The 25,912-nt window shown below is 37.5% G+C and overlaps 2 protein-coding genes across 2 annotated transcripts in view; one reads left to right on the forward strand and one right to left on the reverse strand.

The window, feature by feature from the left end:
- Window positions 1–1,368: 1,368 nt before the first annotated feature.
- LOC107563869 (gastrula zinc finger protein XlCGF57.1-like) overlaps window positions 1,369–25,912 on the forward strand; it is a 42,615-nt gene continuing 18,071 nt past the window's right edge. Inside the window, exons 1-3 of the mRNA XM_016248837.1 lie at window positions 1,369–1,514; window positions 2,687–2,883; window positions 3,387–3,935. Of these exons, the coding sequence (XP_016104323.1) occupies window positions 2,712–2,883; window positions 3,387–3,935 (721 nt within the window). The 5' untranslated portion in view covers window positions 1,369–1,514; window positions 2,687–2,711. The remainder of the gene's footprint in view (window positions 1,515–2,686; window positions 2,884–3,386; window positions 3,936–25,912) is intronic.
- Window positions 16,624–17,386, reverse strand: LOC107563860 (gastrula zinc finger protein XlCGF7.1-like). The gene has a single exon (XM_016248830.1). The coding sequence runs from the start codon at window positions 17,383–17,385 to the stop codon at window positions 16,672–16,674; it is 714 nt and encodes a 237-aa protein (XP_016104316.1). The 5' UTR covers window position 17,386; the 3' UTR covers window positions 16,624–16,671.

Below are 25,912 nucleotides of genomic sequence, written 5' to 3' on the forward strand. Positions count from 1 at the left end.
AGTAGAGGCGGCGCAACTATAACGACATGTGAATAATCCCGCCCACTCTAAAGCGGTACTAGACTGCAAACCGAGCCGTGCCGTGCCGAGTTGTACCATGCAGTAGAAAAGCGCCATTAGTGCCTCAGATTTGAGGTTCTGATCAGGTTTCTTCTTTCTGTTAAAATCTGCCGTTTTTGAGAAAATTCTTTCGGAAGGGACTGATGTTGCTACAATGCACAGTCTCCCTGTCATCAGCTTTACAAGTCGTGGGTAAACTGAAGCCTTGGTCTCCCACCAGCTCAGTGGGTCTGCAGCTCTTTGGACAAGGGGCTCCTCAAGATAGGATCTTTCTTCCAATATATCAGGATTTCTTCTTGCAATGGCTCCTGTGGCTCTTTTAACAAACAACTTTCAAACAGCAGATGTTTGTGGCTCCACTTCTAGTGTCCCTGCTCCTTCTTTTCCCTCCTGGTCTTCTGGTGATAGAGGTGGTATAGTGCTGCATCTTGCTGCTGCTGTTGTTACTCTTTGAAGTGCCTCATCAACAGCTCTGTTGTCATTAAATGCCAAATTTTTGAACCTCGGGTCCAGTACAGTGGTTTCTGAAAGAACAGCATTGTATTCCATTCTGTGGAACTTTCTTTCCATTGACACACAAATGGCAGTAACCAGTTCTCCCACGTTCCCTGTGGTTACTGTGACTCCTGTCTGGTGGTAGCTAGAAATAATGATAATAAAAAATAACAGTAACTCTGTAAATAATGTTTTATTTAAATGTATTTTATATAGACTTTGGCAGTAATTGTAAACAAGTATACATTGGACATTCACCTCTATTATGCATCTCTAATATAGTATTAAATAATAATAATGAATTAAAAAACAATGCTCCATGTTGCCTTTCTGCACTGATCTCCACAGAGACTTGCTTAAAGGGTTCACCTATTTAATCACTGTTAATTTATGAAACTTATATTTGTATTCTACAAAATTATTCCAAATAATAAATGTTTACTTTCTTACAAATGCACATCAATTAAGACGGAAAGATAAATGGCATTTAAATATTAAAACTCAATCTCTTTTGTTTTAGGTGTGTGTGAATGCAGATGTAAAATCATGGTAGGTGAGTCTGTCACCTTTTGTCTTTATTGTCTCTTGCTGCTTCTGCCCCGTTACTTTAATTGATGGTCATTGTTCGTGCTATCAGTACCTGGGTTAAGTGTGAATGTGATGTCTGTAGGTGTGACCTTCCCTGATCTCTGTGATAATGAGAGTTATAGTTATGCTGATTGGATTAGAGTTGGTGAAAATCTGGGCAAATTCCTGTAACTGCTTGCATCCTTTATATACTTAATCTTCTGATGACAGCCTCCTGAAATCAGTATAAACTACAGTGATTCTCTGCTTTAGTCAGTCTTGATGACTGCAGCGTGACACACAGTAGCATCTCAATCAAGAACCTGATGAAGAGTCACTCCGTCTCTGATCTTCACTTCTGAGTTTCCTACAGCCGTAACTGGATATTACAGGTAGTTTGTCTCAAAACTATAACTTCACTTATATAATCTAATTTATGTGTACTTTTAATACCCTGTGAAGGATACTTCTACAGTTTAAGTGTTTCTAATAAACTGCTTAAAGCATCTTATATTTAGAAACTGAGCATCATTCACTCCTAACAATGTTAGATGAGGAGTAACACCTGAGTATGTTGTCATATTTTTACTGCTTGATGAAACCCAACATGTACAGCTTTAATCAGTTAACCTTATTTCTTTCTTCTGAAATAAAAAATGCTCATATAAAGATACTTGACTTAATTCTTAACTAAAAATATCACAAATGCTCTGTAGTGAATTTAGAGCACTTCACACTTTACAGCGGGTAAAATAAGTATTGAACACGTCACCATTTTTCTCAGTAAATATATTTCTAAAGGTGCTGTTGACATAAAATTTTCACCAGATGTCGGTAACAACCCAAGTGATCCATACATGCAAAGAAAACAAAACAAATAAGTTCAGAAATGTAGGTTCTGTGTAATAAAATTGAATGATCCAGGGGAAAAGTATTGAACTACTAAAATGTATTCAATACTTTATACAAAAGCCTTTGTTGGTAATGACAACTTCAAGACGCCTCCTGTATAGAGAAACTAGTCGCATGCATTGCTCAGGTGTGATTTTGGCCCATTCTTCCACAGAGTCTTCAAATATTGAAGGTTTTGTGGGCCTCTTCTATGAACTCTGATCTTTAATTCTTATTTTCTATTGGATTCAAGTCAGGTGATTGGCTGGGCCATTCTAGCAGCTTTAATTATTTCTTTTGCTGAAACCAGTTGAGAGTTTATTTGGCTGTGTTTGGGATCATTGTCTTGCTGAAATTGGTACTGTAGGTGTTGGGACTAAACCAGCTAATATTATTTTCCACTGACTAGTGGCAGGATTGCTTTCTAATTACTGATAGACTTCAGCTGCCGTTTTGCACCTCCCTTTCTTCATGAGTTCAATCATTTCTGAAATTATTTGTTTTGTTTTCTTTGCATGTATGGATCACTTGGGTTGTTACCGACATCTGGTGAAAATTTAATGTCAACCGCACCTTTAGAAATATATTTACTGAGAAAAATGGTGACGTGTTCAATACTTATTTTACCCGCTGTTATTGATCACTTTAAGAATCTGTGATTAATCTCTTACAGATCCACGTGACACACTATTATAAAGATGGCGTTCATTAAAGAGGAGAGTGAAGACGTGAAGATTGAAGAAACATTCAGAGTCAAACATGAAGATACTGAGGAACAAACAAAGATGGAGTTTATTAAAGAGCAGAGTGAAGACATGAAGATTGAAGAAACATTCAGAGTCAAACATGAAGATACTGAGGAACAAACAGGTTGGGAGTTTATTAAAGAGCAGAGTGAAAGATGGAGTTTATTAAAGAGCAGAGTGAAGACATGAAGATTGAAGAAGCATTCAGAGACAAACATGAAGATACTGAGGAACAAACAGGTTGGTTTTCATTCTCAAAGCTGAACTCACTCATCTGATCATTATTAAAATGTTCAGCTCAACAGAAATTAATGATATTTTTGAAGAATGTCATGAGTGTTGTAGTTAAAGTGGTTTTATTTGACATGGAGCGGGTCGCTTCATGTGGACAGACATGTTGAGAGCACATGACTCATTACCTCGAAAATGAGCATTGAAGATTATACAATAAACTTTGCTCTTTTTATCATCATCATCACTTCAAATAAAGGGAAGAGGTTTTAAGATTACATTTAACACCTCCTTTAGTAGCTTAGTGTGTATAAGAGCTACATGTTGTTGGTTTTGATGTTTGTTCTTTGTGCCATTATAAATTGTATTAATCTGGATTTGTCTTTTTTGCATTAGACCTGATGACACTGAAAGAGGAGAGTCAAGAAATCAATGAAAATGAAGATACTATTCAGCATGAGAAATATGATTTCATGACTGGAAAAAAATCATTTAGTTTCTCGCATACTGAAAAGACTTCACAAAAAAGAGCTCAAAAGACAGCAAAGAGAAGTTATTTTACCTGCCAACAGTGTGGGAAAAGTTTTAATAGAAAGGGAAACCTTGAAGTCCACATGAGAGTTCACACTGGAGAGAAACCTTTCACCTGCCAACAGTGTGGGAAGAGTTTCATTCAAAAAGCAAGCCTTAATTACCACATGAGAATTCATACTGGAATGAAACCCTTTGTCTGCCAACAGTGTGGAAAGAGATTTACTAAAAACGGAAACCTTAAAGTTCACATGAGAGTTCACACCGGAGAGAAACCTTTCACCTGCAAACTGTGTGGAAAGAACTTCCTTCAAAAATCAAACCTTAAAATCCACATGAGAATTCACAGTGGAGAGAAACCTTACACATGCTCTCAATGTGGAAAAAGTTTTACGCATAAACAACACCTCGATGGTCACATAAGAATTCACACTGGAGAGAAACCTTTTACCTGCCAACAATGTGGAAAGAGTTTCACTGAAAAAGGAAACCTTAGGAAACATATGAAGATTCACACTGGATAGAAGCCCTTTACAGGTGATCAGAGTTTCGGACGTAAAGTAGCCCTTTAACGTGTGCAATTACACCAGTGTGATTGTTCAGTGTGTCACGTGATTAACTGCTAAATTCAAATATGCTTTCGTGCTTTGGCTGGTGCTGAGCCAGAGATGGATGTGCTCAGCACTTGTCATATCCCATATGAACATTAACCATGGTTCTAACTATGGTTCCTCTATAGTAATATTGCAGTAATGGTAATAGAGTAAAACTGTAGTAACCATGAATGTAGTAACCACAGCTCAACTAAAGTGTCACAGCCATCAGCTGGTGTGCCTATGACAGCCACCAGAGGGCACTCCGCCGGATCATTGTTTGGGGCTGGGAGTAGGGGCCCTGGCTCAGACGTTTTGGACCAAGGCGGTGGGGCTGGAACTTTGCAATACTGAGCTAAATAACATCTTCAATGGATGCCTTGATAGTCCTTGCCTGAGATGGAGGGACTTAAGACTAAATTTTTGAGGCTTCTTTGACTATCTCAGTTACCGCAGTCTAATAGTAACATCAGGTAAGTCTGCCTTATCCAGGGGCTCTGCCATGAGCACAGAGTCCGCCACAACATCTCCAGAGGACAGCGAGGCTTCATTGTCTCTGTCTCACAAGTGAAGGTCGAGAAGGAGAAGGGCAGCTAAGTCCACTCCTGTTGTCCCAGAGTCCGCTCATGAGAAGCCCTTTCACAAAATGACTGCCACGCCAGAGCCCCCAGCCATTAAGGCCGCCAACTCCAGCTGTTATGGATGTCAGGCCACAGTCTTCATCCATCACGGATGCCACTACTGTGTTCCCGGTCATCGTGAACCTTGCACTTGAAGACTCTCGGGTGTTTAAACAACACTTGGGGCTGATCTCTAGTTCGGCAGATCCACCGCTGATTTTGGTCAGAGCAGCTGGTATCTCAAGGGCCTCAGCATTCGTTGTCAGAGTCTGTTCCATTCCATGAGTTCACTCAGGAATTTGCTCCAGCCCAGGAGTCTTCGGAGTCAACTCAAGTACCTGCTTCAGTCCAGAAACCCTCAGAGTTCGCTCCAGTCCAGCAGTCCTCAGAATCCACTACAGAGCCCGCTCCAGTCCAGAAATCTTCTCTGGAGCCCGTTTGCGCCAGTTTATGAGTTCACTTCAGAGCCCGCTCAAGTTTACGAGTTTATTCCAGAACTCGCTCCCATCTATGAGTTCACTTCAGAGCCTGCTCAAGTCTATGAGTTCATTCCAGAGTTCGCTCCCATCTATGAACCTGCTCCAGAGTCTACTCAAGCCTACGAGTTCACTCCAGTTTATGAGTCCGCTCCAGAGCATGCTCTAGTCTGTGAGTTAATTCCAGAGCTTACCACAGAGCTTGCTCCATCTCACAAGTCCACACACCAGAGCTCACCTCAGTTTATGAGTTTGATCCAAAGCCCTTTCCGATCTATGAGTGTGGTCCTGAACTCGCCTCAGTTTGTGAACCTGACCTAGAGTTGGGTTCTAAACCTCCAGAGGTGGTGGCTTCTGCTGCTGAACTTCCTGAGGCAGCGGCATCCGCTTCAGGTTCTCTTAAGGTGGTGGCATCCACTTTTGAACTCTCTGTTGGTCCTGTAATGGCAAAGGAGGCTGTTTATGAATCCTCTGCTTGTCTAGTCATGGACAAGGAGGTCATTTCTCAATCCCTTGTCTGTTCGAGTGAGGCTACGGAGATTCTCTCTGAACTGTTACCCTGTCCTGTCAGAGCCAAGAAGACCTTTGCTGAACTGTCTGCCTGTCCTGTTACAGCCGTAAAGGCTGTTGCTAACCTCTTTGTGCTCTTCATTGCAGTCCTGCCTGATCTGCCAGGGGGTCATCTGCCTCATCAGCTCCACTGAAGTGGTCTTCACCACCATGGGGATCTTTAGTCCCGATGGGCTTGCTGTGGTGGTCATCCCAACCACCCTGACCTCCTGTTCTGCCAGCTCCACCCTGGTTCCCTGGTCTGCCTTTGGCTCTAGGCTGTCTTCCATTACACGGGCCTCGCCCGCTTGATGTGACTTGATGGAGCGCAGGAGATGCAGATAACTTGATCTTGACCCTTAAGAAATTAATGCTTGACCCTTTAATTAATGCTGTCATATAACAAATCTGCTTCAAAGATAAAATTAAATGAATTGCTAATTACAACATTGAAATAAAAATGTAAAGCCTGTACAAATACTAGAAATCGTGTATATAAATAATTGGGAAGCATGCAAAATTAGTGTTGGGCAATGATTAACTGCGATTACTCGCATCCAAAATAAAAGTTTTTGTTTATATAATATAGGCAAGTGTACTGTGTATATTTATTATGTATATATAAAGACACACACATACAGTATATATTTTGAAAAGACTATATGTATGTTTATATTCAAAAAATTATATTACATTTATAAATATATAAACAACATACTGTTTTAAATATATACATGCATGTGTGTATTAATTATACATAATAAATATACACGGTACACAGTAGTCTTACACAACTTATATTTTAATCAAATCCGCAAATTTGTTTGAAGAACCAAATTAGCTAGAGATCAGTTATCAGGATTAGAAGATCATGTATATATGTCTTGTGGTATGTCTTTGTTGCTGCAGTATTTTTTTCTGTTACTCTGATTTTGTTGGTTTTGTTTTGTGGATTACCTTGTGCAATGTTTTCTGCATTTTGCCTCGATGTGGATTACTGTAACTGGATCTTCTTAGAGTGTTCTGTGACAGTACAGTAGGTTGTATTACATTTAAAAGTTGTGCAATGAACGTCTACAAAATAAAAATAGTACAAGTCACTATTCTATGATACAGACTTTATTAATGTGGGAAAAAGTGGTACTAATGATATAGTAATAGTGTGCTTGATTGTATTATTTAAAGACACCATAAACATGTAGTTAAGTATATCATATAAAGCAAATGTTAACATAATTACATTTGAAATTAATTATTTAATTTATAAAAAATATGTGGGCTATATATTATAAATACATTTTGTATATATTATTCTTATATTTTAAATAATAAGTATATTTTCTATGTACGATGAGTATGTGTAGTACAATGATTTTTAATTGTACTACAATTGGTAACTAAATACTTTTTTTTTACAGATAAATTATGTTAAAAGCACATTTTAGTTCACATTCATAGTGTCCCGAAATAGCACAGTTGAGTACACTTAGATGTTCTTAAGATTATCTTAGAAAGTACTAAAGGATCATTTTTAGTATATTAAGTACAAAATTAGTGCATGAAAATATAGCACTTTAAGTACATTATGAAAGTGTACTGTGTACTGAAATAAAGTATTTTACTGCACTTTTTCATCTGGGAGTTGAGGTTAAATATGTTAGGGGGAAAAAAAACTCCCTTTTGCACTTTGGTGCTGCATCACTCTGTCTGTCTTTTTTTTTTGTTTTGTTTTTTTTAACTTATTTGACAGGGAAAATGCATGGTGATAACATTAGTTTTTCAGATTATACCAATATTGCTCATTTACATCCACAGTCCCCAGGCCTAGGCAGGTACACACAAAGACAGACACTCAATCACACATACAACACAAAATAAAAGACATATATGCCAAACACATTTACATTTTTTAAGTATAATGTTTACACAACTAATTCATCATAAACCACTTTTTTAAGATGATATTTAAAACTATGATAAATAGATAATTGTCTTATTGAACGCAGTAATCTATTCAAATATTTACTCCCTATTTCAGCCGATACTGTCCAAAAGATATTCGCCTATACAGCCCCTCGCAAACACCTTTAATGATTGACCTACTATCAACACCACAAACTAACCTGTTTCACAAATTCTTTTAACAGTAGCCAAGTTTCCATCCAGTTTTTGCGCTGTTTTGTTATCGACATAGAAAATATTGCTTTAAAAAAAATTTGCGAAATTTGCTGTGTTCAGCCTGTTTCCATCCAAACTGGCCTTTTACCGATAAAATGGTGTGCGTGATGGCGTCATCCCTAAAAAAACGAATTGTCGAAGTTTTCGTGTATCGCAAAAACATTTTTTTGCCCTTGAGCTGTTTCCATACATAATTTCACCTATTGCACAAATTATACAGGCTAGTAGCCTGTTCTTCATCCATTTGAAACAAAAAACTTGATTATATAGCCAATTATTAAATTGTATAGGCCAGCATAAAATAATTTTTATTAACAAGTTTCATGAGTTTTTTTTTGTACTTTGTTCTAGACTATTTAGATACTTGATCGTCAAGAAATATTCATAAGCAGGTGCAGTTGTATTATTATTATTATTATTTTTCTGATTAACTTGTTCATTTCGGTTATTTGATTTCTCCTAACGGTCGTTAAGCTATTATTAACTGTTAACCGACAAGATTATGTTAAATTACAATTAAATTAAATTAAATTTCAATTGATACGTGGCTGTGACCCATTAAAAATACCTAATTTTGTTTTCCAGGGATTAATCTTATACACGCAAAAGGCAGCATAAACAGAATGTGAGGATTCACATGGTCATGTCACGCACCTGCAGCGCTTCTGCGAACGGAGAAAAACATGATAAAGCTATATATAAAAGAAATAAATAGGCCTATATGCGAAATATATTTTTCTAAATAATTAATAAATTAACAAAGCGAAAGAAAACAAAACTGTGCAACAATTAGCAGCCTAAATGCAGAATTTCGGCTCATTTTTGTGATGCGCTCTTGAGAATGTGGCATCCTGATTGTTTCCTTTATTTTACAAAAGCACAATGTTTGTTTTTATTTTGGATGCACACAAATAAAATACATATTTTGAATAGTTTCGACCAATGTCTTATTCTTATATGACATAATTACATTTGAAATTAATTATTTAATTTATAAAAAATATGTGGGCTATATATTATAAATACATTTTGTATATATTATTCTTATATTTTAAATAATAAGTATATTTTCTATGTACGATGAGTATGTGTAGTACAATGATTTTTAATTGTACTACAATTGGTAACTAAATACTTTTTTTTTACAGATAAATTATGTTAAAAGCACATTTTAGTTCACATTCATAGTGTCCCGAAATAGCACAGTTGAGTACACTTAGATGTTCTTAAGATTATCTTAGAAAGTACTAAAGGATCATTTTTAGTATATTAAGTACAAAATTAGTGCATGAAAATATAGCACTTTAAGTACATTATGAAAGTGTACTGTGTACTGAAATAAAGTATTTTACTGCACTTTTTCATCTGGGAGTTGAGGTTAAATATGTTAGGGGGAAAAAAAACTCCCTTTTGCACTTTGGTGCTGCATCACTCTGTCTGTCTTTTTTTTTTGTTTTGTTTTTTTTTAACTTATTTGACAGGGAAAATGCATGGTGATAACATTAGTTTTTCAGATTATACCAATATTGCTCATTTACATCCACAGACCCCAGGCCTAGGCAGGTACACACAAAGACAGACACTCAATCACACATACAACACAAAATAAAAGACATATATGCCAAACACATTTACATTTTTTAAGTATAATGTTTACACAACTAATTCATCATAAACCACTTTTTTAAGATGATATTTAAAACTATGATAAATAGATAATTGTCTTATTGAACGCAGTAATCTATTCAAATATTTACTCCCTATTTCAGCCGATACTGTCCAAAAGATATTCGCCTATACAGCCCCTCGCAAACACCTTTAATGATTGACCTACTATCAACACCACAAACTAACCTGTTTCACAAATTCTTTTAACAGTAGCCAAGTTTCCATCCAGTTTTTGCGCTGTTTTGTTATCGACATAGAAAATATTGCTTTAAAAAAAATTTGCGAAATTTGCTGTGTTCAGCCTGTTTCCATCCAAACTGGCCTTTTACCGATAAAATGGTGTGCGTGATGGCGTCATCCCTAAAAAAACGAATTGTCGAAGTTTTCGTGTATCGCAAAAACATTTTTTTGCCCTTGAGCTGTTTCCATACATAATTTCACCTATTGCACAAATTATACAGGCTAGTAGCCTGTTCTTCATCCATTTGAAACAAAAAAACTTGATTATATAGCCTATTATTAAATTGTATAGGCCAGCATAAAATAATTTTTATTAACAAGTTTCATGAGTTTTTTTTTGTACTTTGTTCTAGACTATTTAGATACTTGATCGTCAAGAAATATTCATAAGCAGGTGCAGTTGTATTATTATTATTATTATTTTTCTGATTAACTTGTTCATTTCGGTTATTTGATTTCTCCTAACGGTCGTTAAGCTATTATTAACTGTTAACCGACAAGATTATGTTAAATTACAATTAAATTAAATTAAATTTCAATTGATACGTGGCTGTGACCCATTAAAAATACCTAATTTTGTTTTCCAGGGATTAATCTTATACACGCAAAAGGCAGCATAAACAGAATGTGAGGATTCACATGGTCATGTCACGCACCTGCAGCGCTTCTGCGAACGGAGAAAAACATGATAAAGCTATATATAAAAGAAATAAATAGGCCTATATGCGAAATATATTTTTCTAAATAATTAATAAATTAACAAAGCGAAAGAAAACAAAACTGTGCAACAATTAGCAGCCTAAATGCAGAATTTCGGCTCATTTTTGTGATGCGCTCTTGAGAATGCGGCATCCTGATTGTTTCCTTTATTTTACAAAAGCACAATGTTTGTTTTTATTGTGGCTGTACACATATAAGAAATATTTAGAATAGTTTTTAATAATGTCTAACTCTTATATGACCACAAATGAACTAGTATTGTAAGTTGTTTCCACTTTTATGAGGAGAAAAAAAATCAAGTGATCGTGCCGGCGCCTCACGCGCGCAGTTAAGCATTACTAACTCGACAACTTACATCTTCAGAACAAAATTAATACATTTGAACTTGCAACGTATTAAAGCAACATTAAATTAAGATATGTATGTTTGAGAGGTAACTCATCTTTTTCTAACCATGCATAAAATAATTTTAGAAACAATAATATGAATATGATTTAATGCGCTTTTGAACAGAGAAACGGTGCTTTAACGTGCAACACCACGAACACGGACGCTGCCTATAGGCTAATTCTGTCATGTAAATTAAATTAAATTTCAATTGATACGTGGCTGTGACCCATTAAAAATACCTAATTTTGTTTTCCAGGGATTAATCTTATACACGCAAAAGGCAGCATAAACAGAATGTGAGGATTCACATGGTCATGTCACGCACCTGCAGCGCTTCTGCGAACGGAGAAAAACATGATAAAGCTATATATAAAAGAAATAAATAGGCCTATATGCGAAATATATTTTTCTAAATAATTAATAAATTAACAAAGCGAAAGAAAACAAAACTGTGCAACAATTAGCAGCCTAAATGCAGAATTTCGGCTCATTTTTGTGATGCGCTCTTGAGAATGTGGCATCCTGATTGTTTCCTTTATTTTACAAAAGCACAATGTTTGTTTTTATTGTGGCTGTACACATATAAGAAATATTTAGAATAGTTTTGAATAATGTCTTACTCTTATATGACCACAAATGAACTAGTATTGTAAGTTGTTTCCACTTTTATGAGGAGAAAAAAAAATCAAGTGATCGTGCCGGTGCCTCACGCACGCAGTTAAGCGTTACTAACTCGACAACTTACATCTTCAGAACAAAATTAATACATTTTAACTTGCAGCGTATTAAAGCAACATTAAATTAAGATATGTATGTTTGAGAGGTAACTCATCTTTTTCTAACCATACATAAAATAATTTTAGAAACAATAATATGAATATGATTTAATGCGCTTTTGAACAGAGAAACGGTGCTTTAACGTGCAACACCACGAACACGGATGCTGCCTATAGGCTAATTCTGTCATGCGACACCACATTTATTTGTGTTAAAGCCCCTCGACAAAAAGGGTTTCCAAACAAATTTTTGCGACATTTGAAGTATCGATATAAAATTTCTCATGTGTCGACACAATCTTTTTCCGTTTAACTTTAGCGCATAAATTCTATCGATAAATGGCATTTCCATCAGCTATATCAGTAAAAATTTGAAGAGCTAGATTTTTTTTTCGCAAAAAATCCTTGGATGGAAACCTGGCTAGTGGAGCAAGCATTTTATTTTATTTTTTTACATTTTCAAAACTCAAATTGTGTTTTTGTTCTTTTTTTAAATATTACAGTAATCAAACAGGAATTGTGTGTGCTCAATGAGTTCTCAGGTGCGTAGAACAAAAGAAGAAAGTTTTAATCCAAAAGGTAGCTGAAATTGTCCGCACACTGGAAAAATCCAATCAGACCAAAAACGGTCTATCAAAAATACAGTTTATTTTCCATAGGCAAAAGTGAAAAAGTGACAAAAGTGCAAAGCGTTTTAAAAACAGACCAAAGAGCAGACGTTTCAGCCCATGCTTTCTTCAGTGCTCAATATTACAGTAATAAAATTACAGGCTTTTATCACCTTCTCATACAATGATTTCATTCATTTAAGACTTGAGCCACCTACGATATGGAGGACCGTGAGTGCCACTTAAAAATAAAATGAAGAATCAATTTATTAATTTAATAATTCAAACATAATATTGTATATAAATAAATCACTTTTTAAATGGACAAATTAATGGACATATTTAAAGATGTTTATTTAATTCGTGATTTAAAATTGCAGTTTAATAAAAACAATACATTTTAAAAAATCTTTTTTTAAATGTATAAATAAAAAGACAAAAAGTACATTAATAAATCAAGTTTCAAGTTTTATTTTAGTTTTAATAAAATAATAAAAAGTACATGAATAAATAATTTTAAATGCACATTTTAAATCGCTTTTCCTTGTCCTTTTGCCAAATGCTTTTCTTTATCCATTTGTCAATCGAGTTAAAAAATGCCATTGGACAGTACACACGTGGGAGCAACCAATCAACTTTCGCTTCAATTTGAAGATCCAACCCCTCTCTCACTCTCATTGGACAGTTAGAGCTTTATCCCGCTTTAATTTGCTTTTGTGTTGCCATTTTAATGTCATAGTGCATAAAACATGCAAGTAGCCTACCATTGCTAATATTTTAAGACAACTTGCCAATGAAGTGGATCATGGTTTTCACTCCAATGTCCCAGAACGAATAGCAACTCCGTCTGGAACACAAGGACATAACGCAGTGAACGGGAAGAAAAGTTACTTATCTCCCGTCTTAAATTTTGTTGTTTGTCTGTATGAGAATATGTTTATGTTCACATATGACGTATACCAATATTATGACATATAAGTTGACATGACATATTTAATATATGACCCATTAAGAACGAGGCATTTTGTTGCATCGCGCGCTGCTCGCGTACGGTGTAGATACGGTTTTAGTCAGACCCCGCCCCCCTCCTGGCCTAGTCTCACACACACACACACACACACACACACACGCACAAAATCAATGTTGCCAACGAAGTATCTTTGTCATTAACGTACATTTTACGCTTTTTGAGTAAGCCATCCAGTAGAGTACGGTGTAGATACGGTTTTAGTCAGACCCCGCCCCCCCTCCTGGCCTAGTCACACACACACACACACACACACACACACGCACAAAATCAATGTTGCCAACGAAGTATCTTTGTCATTAACGTACATTTTACGCTTTTTGAGTAAGCCATCCAGTAGACAAATATCGTCAATATGGCCCCATATTGACCACAGCTGATTCATCGTTTGTTTCCCAGATGGATGCTGCGCTCTGCGTTAATACATCCAAAATCACTACATATAGCCACTCTTTAACGTAATTGTATGGTGATTTTTGCCAGATCATGTCGCAGTTATAAATCAGGATTTTAGCAGGTCAGTGAAAGTGACTGCTGGTTAATGGGTCCCGTTTAGTCACTATATTGTTTCATGTCTGACATCAATTGTGGATTCAGTTGTATTAAAATATAATATGTGACAATTTAGAGAATAGAGTGACGTCAGGAATATGCTAATTATCACGTGACGCCCTCCGGCGGCCTATGCCGTGTCCGAAACCGATCCCTCGTTCATTCCTTCCTCCATTTCATTACAGTGTTTGGAAAGCAGTGAAGAAGGTGAGAGAGCAGGGTGTGTCCCAAATGACATACTTCACACTATGCACGTAAAGTAAGCACTCTACCATCGTCTCAAATGAAACAATTCTTTATTATTAAAGAATACAAAACTTTAATTACAACAAAGGCAAAACTAGACATTCACCAGAAATACATGAAAGCCATTGAACACATTGAAACTAAACAGAGCATCATAGATTAAGTAAATGTACATTAAAGGGGTCATGTGAAGTTGCTAAAAAGAACATTATTTTGTGTATTTGAAGTAATGAAATGTGTTTATGCGGTTTAAGGTTCAAACCCTCCGGCGGCCTATGCCGTGTCCGAAACCGATCCCTCGTTCATTCCTTCATTTCATTACAGTGTTTGGAAAGCAGTGAAGAAGGTGAGAGAGCAGGGTGTGTCCCAAATGACATACTTCACACTATGCACGTAAAGTAAGCACTCTACCATCGTCTCAAATGAAACAATTCTTTATTATTAAAGAATACAAAACTTTAATTACAACAAAGGCAAAACTAGACATTCACCAGAAATACATGAAAGCCATTGAACACATTGAAACTAAACAGAGCATCATAGATTAAGTAAATGTACATTAAAGGGGTCATGTGAAGTTGCTAAAAAGAACATTATTTTGTGTATTTGAAGTAATGAAATGTGTTTATGCGGTTTAAGGTTCAAAAAACACATTATTTTCCACATACTGTACATTATTGTTTCTCCTCTATGCCCCGCCTTTCTGAAACTCATCGATTTTTACAAAACTCATCAGTCTGAAAAGCGAGGTGTGCTGTGATTGGCCAGCTATCCAGTGCGTTGTGATTGGTCGAATGCCTCAAGTGTGTGACGGAAATGTTACGCCCCTCACCATACTGTGCTGCCCTGTCCGGCCGGAGCGACGAGACATAAACATTAAAACCCATTATAAACGAGGCATTTGTTGCATCCAGTGGAGACATAATTACTGATTATAATGACTTATACTATCTTTTTACGCGTTGCGTTGCATCGAGCCGCGTAAACATAAAACCCTGTCTGCATTTGTGATCAGAGAAACGACAAACAAGCCCTACCAAAAAACTCATTTAAATATAAAAAATATAGAATATAAAAACTCTTTAAATATAAAAAACTTGCTTACAATCTGCGAGTCAAAACAGCCGGCATTGTAGTCTACTCTCCCAGGATCAGGACACAGTCCTCCTTAAAATGTGCTGCACATATCTGAATATTTGGGTTGAAGTGTTCTGGAACAGTGTTGTAAATACAACTTAACCACTGATTTCTAGTCGTGTCCTCTTTTGGAAGACCAAACAAAGTAGTTTCGCTTTCACAACGAAACACAGCGTCACGCACGGCGGCCTAGCGTGAGCGGAGGCGGTAGGCTTGAGAACAGCGCGTGACCCCATGTGACGACCCCGGGCTGGACTCCGCTTCGTCCACGGTGTTTGTGGTAATAGCGAAAAGAAAGATTTTTTGAAAAGCAGAAAAAGTGAGAAAGTGAAAGTTGTTTTATACAATATGGTGTTCTCCTGTGCCAAGAGCCAGTATAAAACATTTTGCCGGTAACTTTCGCTTTTTCCGTGCAGCTTTCAGCGAGTGGGACTGCTAGCGTGTGAACTACGGGGGAGCTCGGCTCCCCTTAATAAGACATGGGCTCCCCTGAAAACGTGATTTGTGAAATTTGGGTTGAGGGGGGGGGGCTCAAAAAATATTGACAATGTGTTATTTTGACGTGCAATTTCAGTTTTGTGTAATGTGATCATCGTGGATTATTATGTGTAAAATTGCAAAAATATCATTAATTCATTCATGCATGACGGCGATTTAAACCTAATTCACTTCAATAAAGATAACTCTACATGCTGTTCTTGTCATGAGCATCAAGGTGTGGGGGCGCCGCGGTGCAAATTCCACTCATGTTTAGTACATGTTAACTCAAAGATTCATAGAAATAATATAAACGCTGGACTCTGTGGTCGATTCTGTGTTAAGGTAAGGCATATTATTCGCAAGTATGTGTTGTGGCTGGGGTGTTCTAGGTCTGCGTGACTCTCGATGTCTTAGGCCTAACTGAACGGAGGAATTATGGTATTCTTCTGTAGCCTGACGACGAGTAACTTTAACCGTTGTTCATGTGAACTCAAAGACAGCCTGATGCTTTGTATATAGACTATTTGTGGGGCTGTTTGTTGTTTCACCTATCAATTCATGTCGATAAAGTATAATAGGGTAAATCCTGTATAGTGATTTATCCTATATAGTGCTTGCATAAAGCAAGTAGTGCATACACTTGTAGCTGTTCTGTATCTTTGTAAGCCCCCGCGGAAGCGCACAAACAACCCCCCCCCCATATTCACATCAATACGGTCAACATGCACCTTGCATTATTCTTCATTCACTTAGTCAATTCAATTCCATTCAAAATTGCTTTATTGGCATGACTGTAAATGATACAAAATAGCCAAAGCTTAGTATACATGTACAAAAAGAATAATAACGGTGTGATAGTACACGTTAAAGAGCTACTTTACGTCCGAAACTCATGTAAACGGTCTTTCTCCCTTGTGAATCTTCATGTGTTTGTTAAGGTTTCCTTTTTGAATGAAGCTCTTTCCACATTGTTGGCAGGTGAAAGGTTTCTCTCCAGAGTGAATCCTCGTGTGGTCATCGAGGTGTTGTTTATGTTTAAAACTTTTTCCACATTGAGAACATATGAAAGGTTTCTCTCCACTGTGAATTCTCATGTGGTATTTAAGGTTTGGTTTTCGAATGAAGTTCTTTCCACACAGTTTGCAGGTGAAAGGCTTCTCTCCGGTGTGAACTCTCTTGTGGTCTCCAAGGTTTCCTCTGTGAGTGAAACTCTTTCCACACTGAGAGCAGGTGTAAGGCTTCTCTCCAGAGTGAATCCTCATGTGGTCATCGAGGTGTTGTTTATGTTTAAAACTTTTCCCACACTGAGAGCATGTGTAAGGCTTCTCTCCTGTATGAATTCTCTTGTGGTTTTTAAGGTTTGGTTTTTTAATGAAGCTCTTCCCACACTGTTGGCAGGTGAAAGGTTTCTCTCCGGTGTGAACTCTCATGTGGACTTCAAGATTTCCTTTTCTGGTGAAACTTTTCCCGCACTGTTGGCAGGTGAAATAACTTCTATTTGCTGTCTTTTCAGTATGCGAGCATCTAAATGATTTTTCTCCAGTCATGAAATCATATTTCTCATGCTGAACACTGAGTTCTTGACTCTCCTCTTTCAGTGTCATCAGGTCTAATGCAAAAAACACAAATCCAGATTAACACCATTTTTAATGGCACAAAGAACAAACATCAAAACCAACAACACTAAGCACTAAGCTATTAAAGGAGGTGTTAAATGTGATCTTAAAATTTCTTCCCATTATTCAAAGTGATGATGCTAAAAAAAGAGCAAAGTTTATTGTGTAATCTTAGTTGCGTATGTTTAATGGTAATGGCTCATGTGATCTCAACCAAAGTCCTTTTAAGACAAGTCATGTCACTCGGCGGCCATCTTTGAAACGCCTCTTGGGCATGCAAGTGCAACTCCTATCTCTTTTGAATGAGGGAAACATCAAATTCTCCAAAACTGTTTGCTAAGCTTCCTGCGATTGAGCGGCCATATTGAGCGTTGCATTTTTCCCCATTCAAAACTATACGAGTGACACGTCTTTGGTATTCTATAGTCTTTGTCTCAACATGTCTGTCCACACGATGTAGGGTTGCCACCTGTCCCTTAAAATATGGAATTGTCCCGTATTTAAAGGTAAAATGATGTGACACGATTTGTCCCGTATTTTACAAAGGCCAAAGTTGAATCAATAAATAAGTATTTTGTACCACATATAATGTCCCTTATTTTGCCTCGCTGAAGGTGGCAACCCTAACACGATGCGACCCGCTCCATGTCAAATACAATTTTAATAACAAAACTCATGACATTCTTCAAAAATATCATTCCTTTCTGTAGAGCGTTTTAATAATGATCAGATGAGTGAGTTCAGCTTTGAGAATGAAAACCAACCTGTTTGTTCCTCTGTATCTTCATGTTTGGCTCTGAATGTTTCTTCAATCTTCATGTCTTCACTCTCCTCTTTAATAAACGCCATCTTTGTTTGTTCCTCAGTATCTTCATGTTTGGCTCTGAATGTTTCTTCAATCTTCATGTCTTCACTCTCCTCTTTAATAAACGCCATCTTTGTTTGTTCCTCAGTATCTTCATGTTTGGCTCTGAATGTTTCTTCAATCTTCATGTCTTCACTCTCCTCTTTAATAAACGCCATCTTTGTTTGTTCCTCAGTATCTTCATGTTTGGCTCTGAATGTTTCTTCAATCTTCATGTCTTCACTCTCCTCTTTAATAAACGCCATCTTTGTTTGTTCCTCAGTATCTTCATGTTTGGCTCTGAATGTTTCTTCAATCTTCATGTCTTCACTCTCCTCTTTAATAAACGCCATCTTTGTTTGTTCCTCAGTATCTTCATGTTTGTCTCTGAATGTTTCTTCAAACTTCATGTCTTCACTCTCCTCTTTAATAAATGCCATCTTCATAATAGTGTATTACATAGATCTGTAAGAGATTAATCACAGATTCCTTAAGTTATCAACAACGCAGATCTTATATAAGCAAGTGTGAAGTGCTCTCAATTCCCTATTAACTACAGAGCATTTGTGATATTTACAGTTAATAATTATACATAACCGCGGGAACGTTTTTTACGCGGGGGGTCACGTGACAAGATATGTCCAACAGCGCTACTTTTGTTAATAAAACTTTAATTTCTTTGCTTAATATAAGTGAGTGTCTTTAGACCTTATTTATTTGGGTTACAACACAACTCTATATCCATCTTATTCATTTTGTTAATAAAAGTTGGATGTTTAATACAGCCTATGCGAATTTGCCATTGTACTATTCTATGGCTGATGTGTTTTAATGAATAGGATAATAAACCACAAACCTTGGTTGAACAAACGTGTCCTGTAGTGAATCGATGCTTTTTGTAAAAATAAAAAAAAATCCATATTCAAAACGTAATAATCACTTTAATCTAGCTTGCGCCAACAGTTGTACACGGAAGCAGCTCCGGGCGGATGACGTATGAGTTCAGCACTGTGCATGTGCTGGTGTGTCTTGTGAAAACCAACGTTTGTTAACAGGAGCAAAGGAAGCAAAGTTTCCTTACTTTAGCAAAGGAAACCCAGTCTCCTCTTGGCTTATATCGAAATCCTCCGACGTTCTTCTTTACATATCCTCGTTTTGTACTTTTTAATTAGTGACCGTTGTTTTGTTTTGATCTCTCCGCTGCGCTTCCGCGTTCGTTACTTCTGAGCGGTGCAACGCCGACGTCATCCGCCCGGAACTGCTTCCGTTTACAACAGTGAGCGCAAGCTGCATTAAAGTGATTATTATGTTTTAAATATGGTTATTTTTCTTACAAAAATGCATCAATTCGCTACAGGAGGCCTTTGTTCAAGCAGACGTGTGAGGCACTTCTTATTATGGATGGATGCTCTTTATTTAACTTCTTTTGGACTGAAGCACTGCAACACCCGCTGACTGCCATTAAACAGCTTGGAAGATAAAAGACCATTTTTAATATAACTTCGTCTGAAAGAAGAAAGTCATATACACCTAGGATGCCAAAATCACACTCACACACACAGCTTGACATACATCCACAGGGCAAATTCTGCAATCCTACTGTATGTGTACAGTATGTACATTGAGCACTGCTCTTCAGTTGGCTCATTTGTAGCCAAATGTATTTTTATTTTTGATACATTTGCATTTTTTAAATGCATAAACCTATTTATTTTATATGGAGGAATTCGTCTGTTTTTTTAAAAAATCAGATTTACCAGTTGTTATAATTTCTATTTGTTCAGGTCAATTATTAACAATAGGCAAACATTTTACTGCTAGCGAAAACTTGAGAGAATTGGGTGCTGGAAATATTTGAATGGCTCCTCCCCTTTAAGTGGCCCCTCCCCTAATCTCCCTCCAAACTTTTGCTATAACTTGAGAGCCCTGCTGTGGTGGACAGTAACTGAGTAGTTTTACTTCGATACTGTACTTAATTACATTTTTCAAGTATCTGTACTTTACTGGAGTAGTTTTATTTTGAGTAACTTTTACGTCACTACATTTCATAAAACATATCGTTACTCGATATAAAATATCACGTGCTCTGACACGCAGAAGCGGTGTCTGATTCAAGAACAAACTGATTTTTTTCAATTAACCTTTTAAATCGGTTCGCACATCACACCAAACGATTCATTCACGAATTAGAATGAACCGATTGCAGTAGGGTTGGGTAATGTCTACCAAATTGCCATTGGACGATATCTGCAGTGAAACACTGTGATGGACGATGACATCGGGGGGCGGGGTTAGGGGTGTGCCCGAAGCGTGAAACATATAACACGTTCTACGGAGCCACTAAAGGGTTAGCCGCTTGCTAGCGGTAGCCTGTTGCATTACAGTACATTAAAGTTCACTTACCACATACACAGAGTAAGGAGAGATGTCTGATAGGACGATGGCGATGATTTGCAGATCCTGAGCACCAATGACAAACATCTAATCTTGTCAAATGTGTGGTAAGTACAGCCACTCCATAGAGTCCTTGTGATCGTGAATCTCAAAAGTGAAAGTGAAATTTCAATAGCGGCTCCCTGATGCCCGGAATTTATATACAGTCGCCTATACTTACCCAACGATATAATTGCGAGAAAGTATTTAAATATTTTTTTTATCCTCCTGATTCAAATGTACCATTTAGTGCGAGTCCCCAGTGAACTGAATTCACAAGTAAGAACCGGGAAATCTTGTGAGAGCGCACGCGTCTGATGCTGCTAAAAGTAAGTTACTAATGTCGAATTTTAGGATTAATTATTGTAACTGAAGATCATATTTCGGTCAAAGCTGTCAGTTGTTTGTGAACTAAATCTGCTGTAAAGGGTGATCTATTTAAGCCCACTGAAATGTTTGAATGCAGACACATCAACATCAGAGTCTCTATGGTTTAGGTAAAAAAAAAAAAGAAAAACGGAAACATTAAAATAACACAGACTAAATAAAATAACTCATGCACGTTCATATTCCCCGCTGCCGTAACGTTAACCGTTTACAAACATATATCTGGACTCCATATAGTGGTTATTTTGGGGAAATCCCAGGTATTTTGAGCAGTAGGATTATAAAAAATATGTGCTAATATTAAAATTCAATTAAGTAGCCTATATAAAGTTGAAAAATAAATCTATCAGTATTTTTAAGTACATTAAAAAATCGAGTACTTTTGTACTTTCACTCGAGTAAAATTGAAAAAGGAGTACTTTTACTGGAGTAATATTTATTTTTTTGTGCACTGATTTATTGATAATGTATCATGCAAACCCCTTTCTCTGCCTGTCCGTTGTTCTCGCATATCCGCCATGTTTGTAGTTTTTGAACACTTTTTAAGCGTGTTTGTAGTTCTAATCGAATCCTCGTCCACCGGGCAATGTGTTGTGGTGGGCAACATTAGCTGTTAGAATGCGCATCGAATTTTAATCTCAAGTAGTTGACCATCCGGGAATCTTTAGCACACTTTTCAACATACTACGATTTGGGACATACTAATTATATTTTCGAATGCTATTTAGGACGGACTGCATGCGAATTGGACGCAGAAAAATTAATCAGCATTGTTTACGTCCCAGCAACGCGCGCGCTTTCTACTGAACGTAAACGAGGTGTATATTTAAACACTTTAAAGTAACATTTGAATAAAAGCACTCACTTTTTTTCAGCCGAATCACAAATGCAGGAGCGCAGCGCAGCCTTATGACGTCACACCGCCACACCAAAATAAAAGTATTTTTTTCCCGCTTTATTAAACCTTTAAATAACAAACAGGCAGTCATCTTTCCATTGTTAAACACATAAACAATAAATCCAAGCAGCATATAATAAACAAAGTGATACTAAAAAAGTAAGCATTAGAAATCTCCTTGTTTTGCATAAAGACACCAAATTTACCCAATGTGATTGCATTACATTTTTCGTCTTCAACCACTCGTACAATCTGACCCCAAAGTATCTAACAACAGTACAACTGTAAAAAAAGATGTTCCTGAGATTTGATATCTTTCAAGCAGAAAGTACACAGCCTACATTACTGTCCAAATTAAATCTCATTCTAAGAAATTCATTAAATGGGTAAATGTCATTAATTGTTTTGAAGTGTAAATAAATCAGCCAATGTAGGTATTTCAGAAGAATATCGAAATATAGCTTTAATTAAATTCCTCAAAGCTTCAGGAATAGCTTTGACAACTAAAGAAAATTGTCTATATGAACAATCCTAATTAAATTATCTTAAAATGATCATATATTACCATCTTCATGCATTAAATGGATTACATTCCAAACTCCTTTGTCAAACCAGTCTTTATAAAATCAAGATTTCATCTTACGTAAAATACACCAGTTATTCCAAATTATAACATTATGTGGAGTAAAATTATGCTTCTACAACATTTTTCAATATAGTGACACTTGCACATGAAAATCAGATAACTTAAAAGGCTGTTTTGATGGGTCAAAATCACATCTTAGAAGTAAAGAAATTCCTCCAACTCTTTGTAAAAGATGAAAAGGAATATTTAACCATAAAGACTGTTCATCTCTTACAAACATCTGTAACCATCTTAACTTAATAACTCCATACATAAAATGAAATAGAATATGTGATGATGTCTGCTTATGGAAAGAAATGTCATAATATGGTAAATCAATTACACTTACTGTTCGTCCAATGTTAGTGCGATGCTCCAGCAGCTTTGCGAAGGCTTGTCTGGAGAATCCCGGAGAGATGACCTTGAGTTCCTGAAAGGAGCTCAGGAGATCCAGTGTGTAAAGTGTGGAACTGAATATCCACTCCTAAGTAGGTCCTTCACGTCAGGGGTCCACTGATGCTGGCACGTTTGACAAACATATAGTTGCTGATATAAGTCAAAACAATAAATTCCTATAATCCCAGTAGAGCACTCGTACCTAGCTTCTTGAGTAGTATCACACATTGTTTATATTTGTCTAACTAAATTCCAAACAGCTGTGTTGATTGGACTTCATGCTGGAAGGATGCAAAGGATGTTAAAGGGTGAGTTCACCCAAAAATAAAAATTAGGCTGTGTTTTACTCGCCCCCGATGCATCCTAGGTGTATATGACTTTCTTCTTTCAGACGAATCCAGTCGGAGTTATATTAAAAATTGTCTTTGATCTTTCCAGCTCTATCGTTGTACTCAGCGGGTGTTGCATGCATCAGTCCAAAAGACGTGAAATAAAAAGCACCCTTCCATGAAAAAAAGTGTCTCACACGGCCCCGGGGGGTGAACAAAGGCCTCCTGTAGCGAATCGATGCGTTTTTTTAAGACAAATATCTATATTCAAAACGTAATCACTTGAATCTAGCTTGCGCTCACTGTTGTACACGGAAGCAGTTTCGGGAGGATGACGTATGAGTTCAGCTCAGGAATTTGGTGGAGATCCGCCGGCATGTTCGCGAGATAGTGACACCAGTCAATGCTTTCACTTCAGTAAGGAGGTCTCTTGTTCAGGCAGCAGCATTCAAGCGTTAGGTCCTTCATGTCAGGGGTCCACTGATGCTGGCACGTTTGACAAACATATAGTTGCTGATATAAGTCAAAACAATAAATTCCTATAATCCCAGTAGAGCACTCGTACCTAGCTTCTTGAGTAGTATCACACATTGTTTATATTTGTCTAACTTGCTAAATTCCAAACAGCTGTGTTGATTGGACTTCATGCTGGAAGGATGCAAAGGATGTTAAAGGGTGAGTTCACCCAAAAATAAAAATTAGGCTGTGTTTTACTCGCCCCCGATGCATCCTAGGTGTATATGACTTTCTTCTTTCAGACGAATCCAGTCGGAGTTATATTAAAAATTGTCTTTGATCTTTCCAGCTCTATCGTTGTACTCAGCGGGTGGTGCACTGCTTCAGTCCAAAAGACGTGAAATAAAAAGCACCCTTCCATGAAAAAAAGTCTCTCACACGGCTCCGGGGGGTGAACAAAGGCCTCCTGTAGCGAATCGATGCGTTTTTTTAAGACAAATATCTATATTCAAAACGTAATCACTTGAATCTAGCTTGCGCTCACTGTTGTACACGGAAGCAGTTTCGGGAGGATGACGTATGAGTTCAGCTCAGGAATTTGGTGGAGATCCGCCGGCACGTTCGCGAGATAGTGACACCAGTCAATGCTTTCACTTCAGTAAGGAGGTCTCTTGTTCAGGCAGCAGCATTCAAGCGTTGTCTTATTCGACTGTAAGTGCCCTGCGAAGTGGACTTCAAATGAAATTCCGCCATGATTTCAGTTCCAAGGGAACGTACATGTAACATTCAAAGGGCATTAAAGTGCGCGAGACATGAACTTATATTGTATTTATTTACAGAGGTATATTATGTCACACTTCACACTTCTCTAGTAAGTTTCGTCTGTGTGTGAAGACAGTAGCGCAAATCCGTGAATGAATGTTCCGAAGTGAAATAAACTTCAACGGAATAAAGTTGAATGGAATTGAATTGAATTACAGTTGAATAAACTTCACCTTTACTGTTCAGTGCACTGATGTCAGACTAATTTTGGATAATAAAGTTTGTTAAATTGTTAAATGCCCTGCCTCCATTACGTATCTCTGTCACGTCATTATAAGTGTTTGATCACCACATTTGAGTGATCATAGCAAAAAATGTGTTTAAGTATACATATATATTCTGTTTTTGTATATACTGTATTCTATATATAGTACCAATCAAATGTTTGGACACGCGAATGGGAAAGTGTCCAAACTTTTGACTGGTACTGTGCTATAATATACACAAAGAATATCGGCCGATATATCATTATCTTTTATTGCCTTTTTTTACTCCCTAATATCAGTATTGGCCCCAAAAAAACCATATCGGTCGGGCTCTAATGCAGATCCCATAATTCCAGCCTGGGGTGCCATATGGTGCCTCTCACCTGGGACAATAAATCCCTTCTCAGCGGAATCCGCGAAGGTGGGGTCGATGACATGTTCCCTAACTCTGGAAAAAATGGCTGGTTTGGGCCATTTTGGCGCTACCAGAAGCACAGCATCCCTCTCCTCTGAACTTTTGCAGCACTAGTGGCATTATTTTGGCTGGGGGGAATGCATATTTCCGACCCGTGGGCCAGCGGCTCGACAGCACATCCCCTTTTAGTGGAGCAGTCATCAGTGAAAAGTATAGCGGACAGTGGGCGTTCTCTTCTGTTGCAAAAAGGTCGATATCCGCTTTGCCAAAGAGACTCCAAATCAACTTTACTGTTTGGGGGTTTATCTCCATTCCCGTGAACAATGCCCTCCCTGGACAGCATGTCAGCGCCGCGGTTCAGACTGCCCGGTACATGAACTGCTCGAATCGAGAGAAGTACCTGATCTGCCCACGAGAGCAGGCGTCTTGCCAAGCCCTGCAGGGCGCAAGAGTGCATTCCTCCCTGGCGATTGATGTATGCCACCACCGCCGTGTTGTCCGTTCGGATTAGAACATGGTGGTCTTTCACAAACGGAAGAAAATTCTGCAGCGCCAAACAAACAGCTTCCATCTCCAAGCAATTTATATGCCAGCGCTTCTGGTTTCTCGCCCACACGCCGAACGCTGGTCTGCCATTGCAGATGGGTCCCCAGCCTGACAGTGACACGTCCGTGGTCACCACTATCCGTCTGACCACCCTGCCC

This window comes from Sinocyclocheilus grahami, unplaced genomic scaffold (genome assembly GCF_001515645.1).
Source record: "Sinocyclocheilus grahami isolate Dianchi unplaced genomic scaffold, SAMN03320097.WGS_v1.1 scaffold893.1, whole genome shotgun sequence".
Taxonomy (NCBI): Eukaryota; Metazoa; Chordata; class Actinopteri; order Cypriniformes; family Cyprinidae; genus Sinocyclocheilus; species Sinocyclocheilus grahami.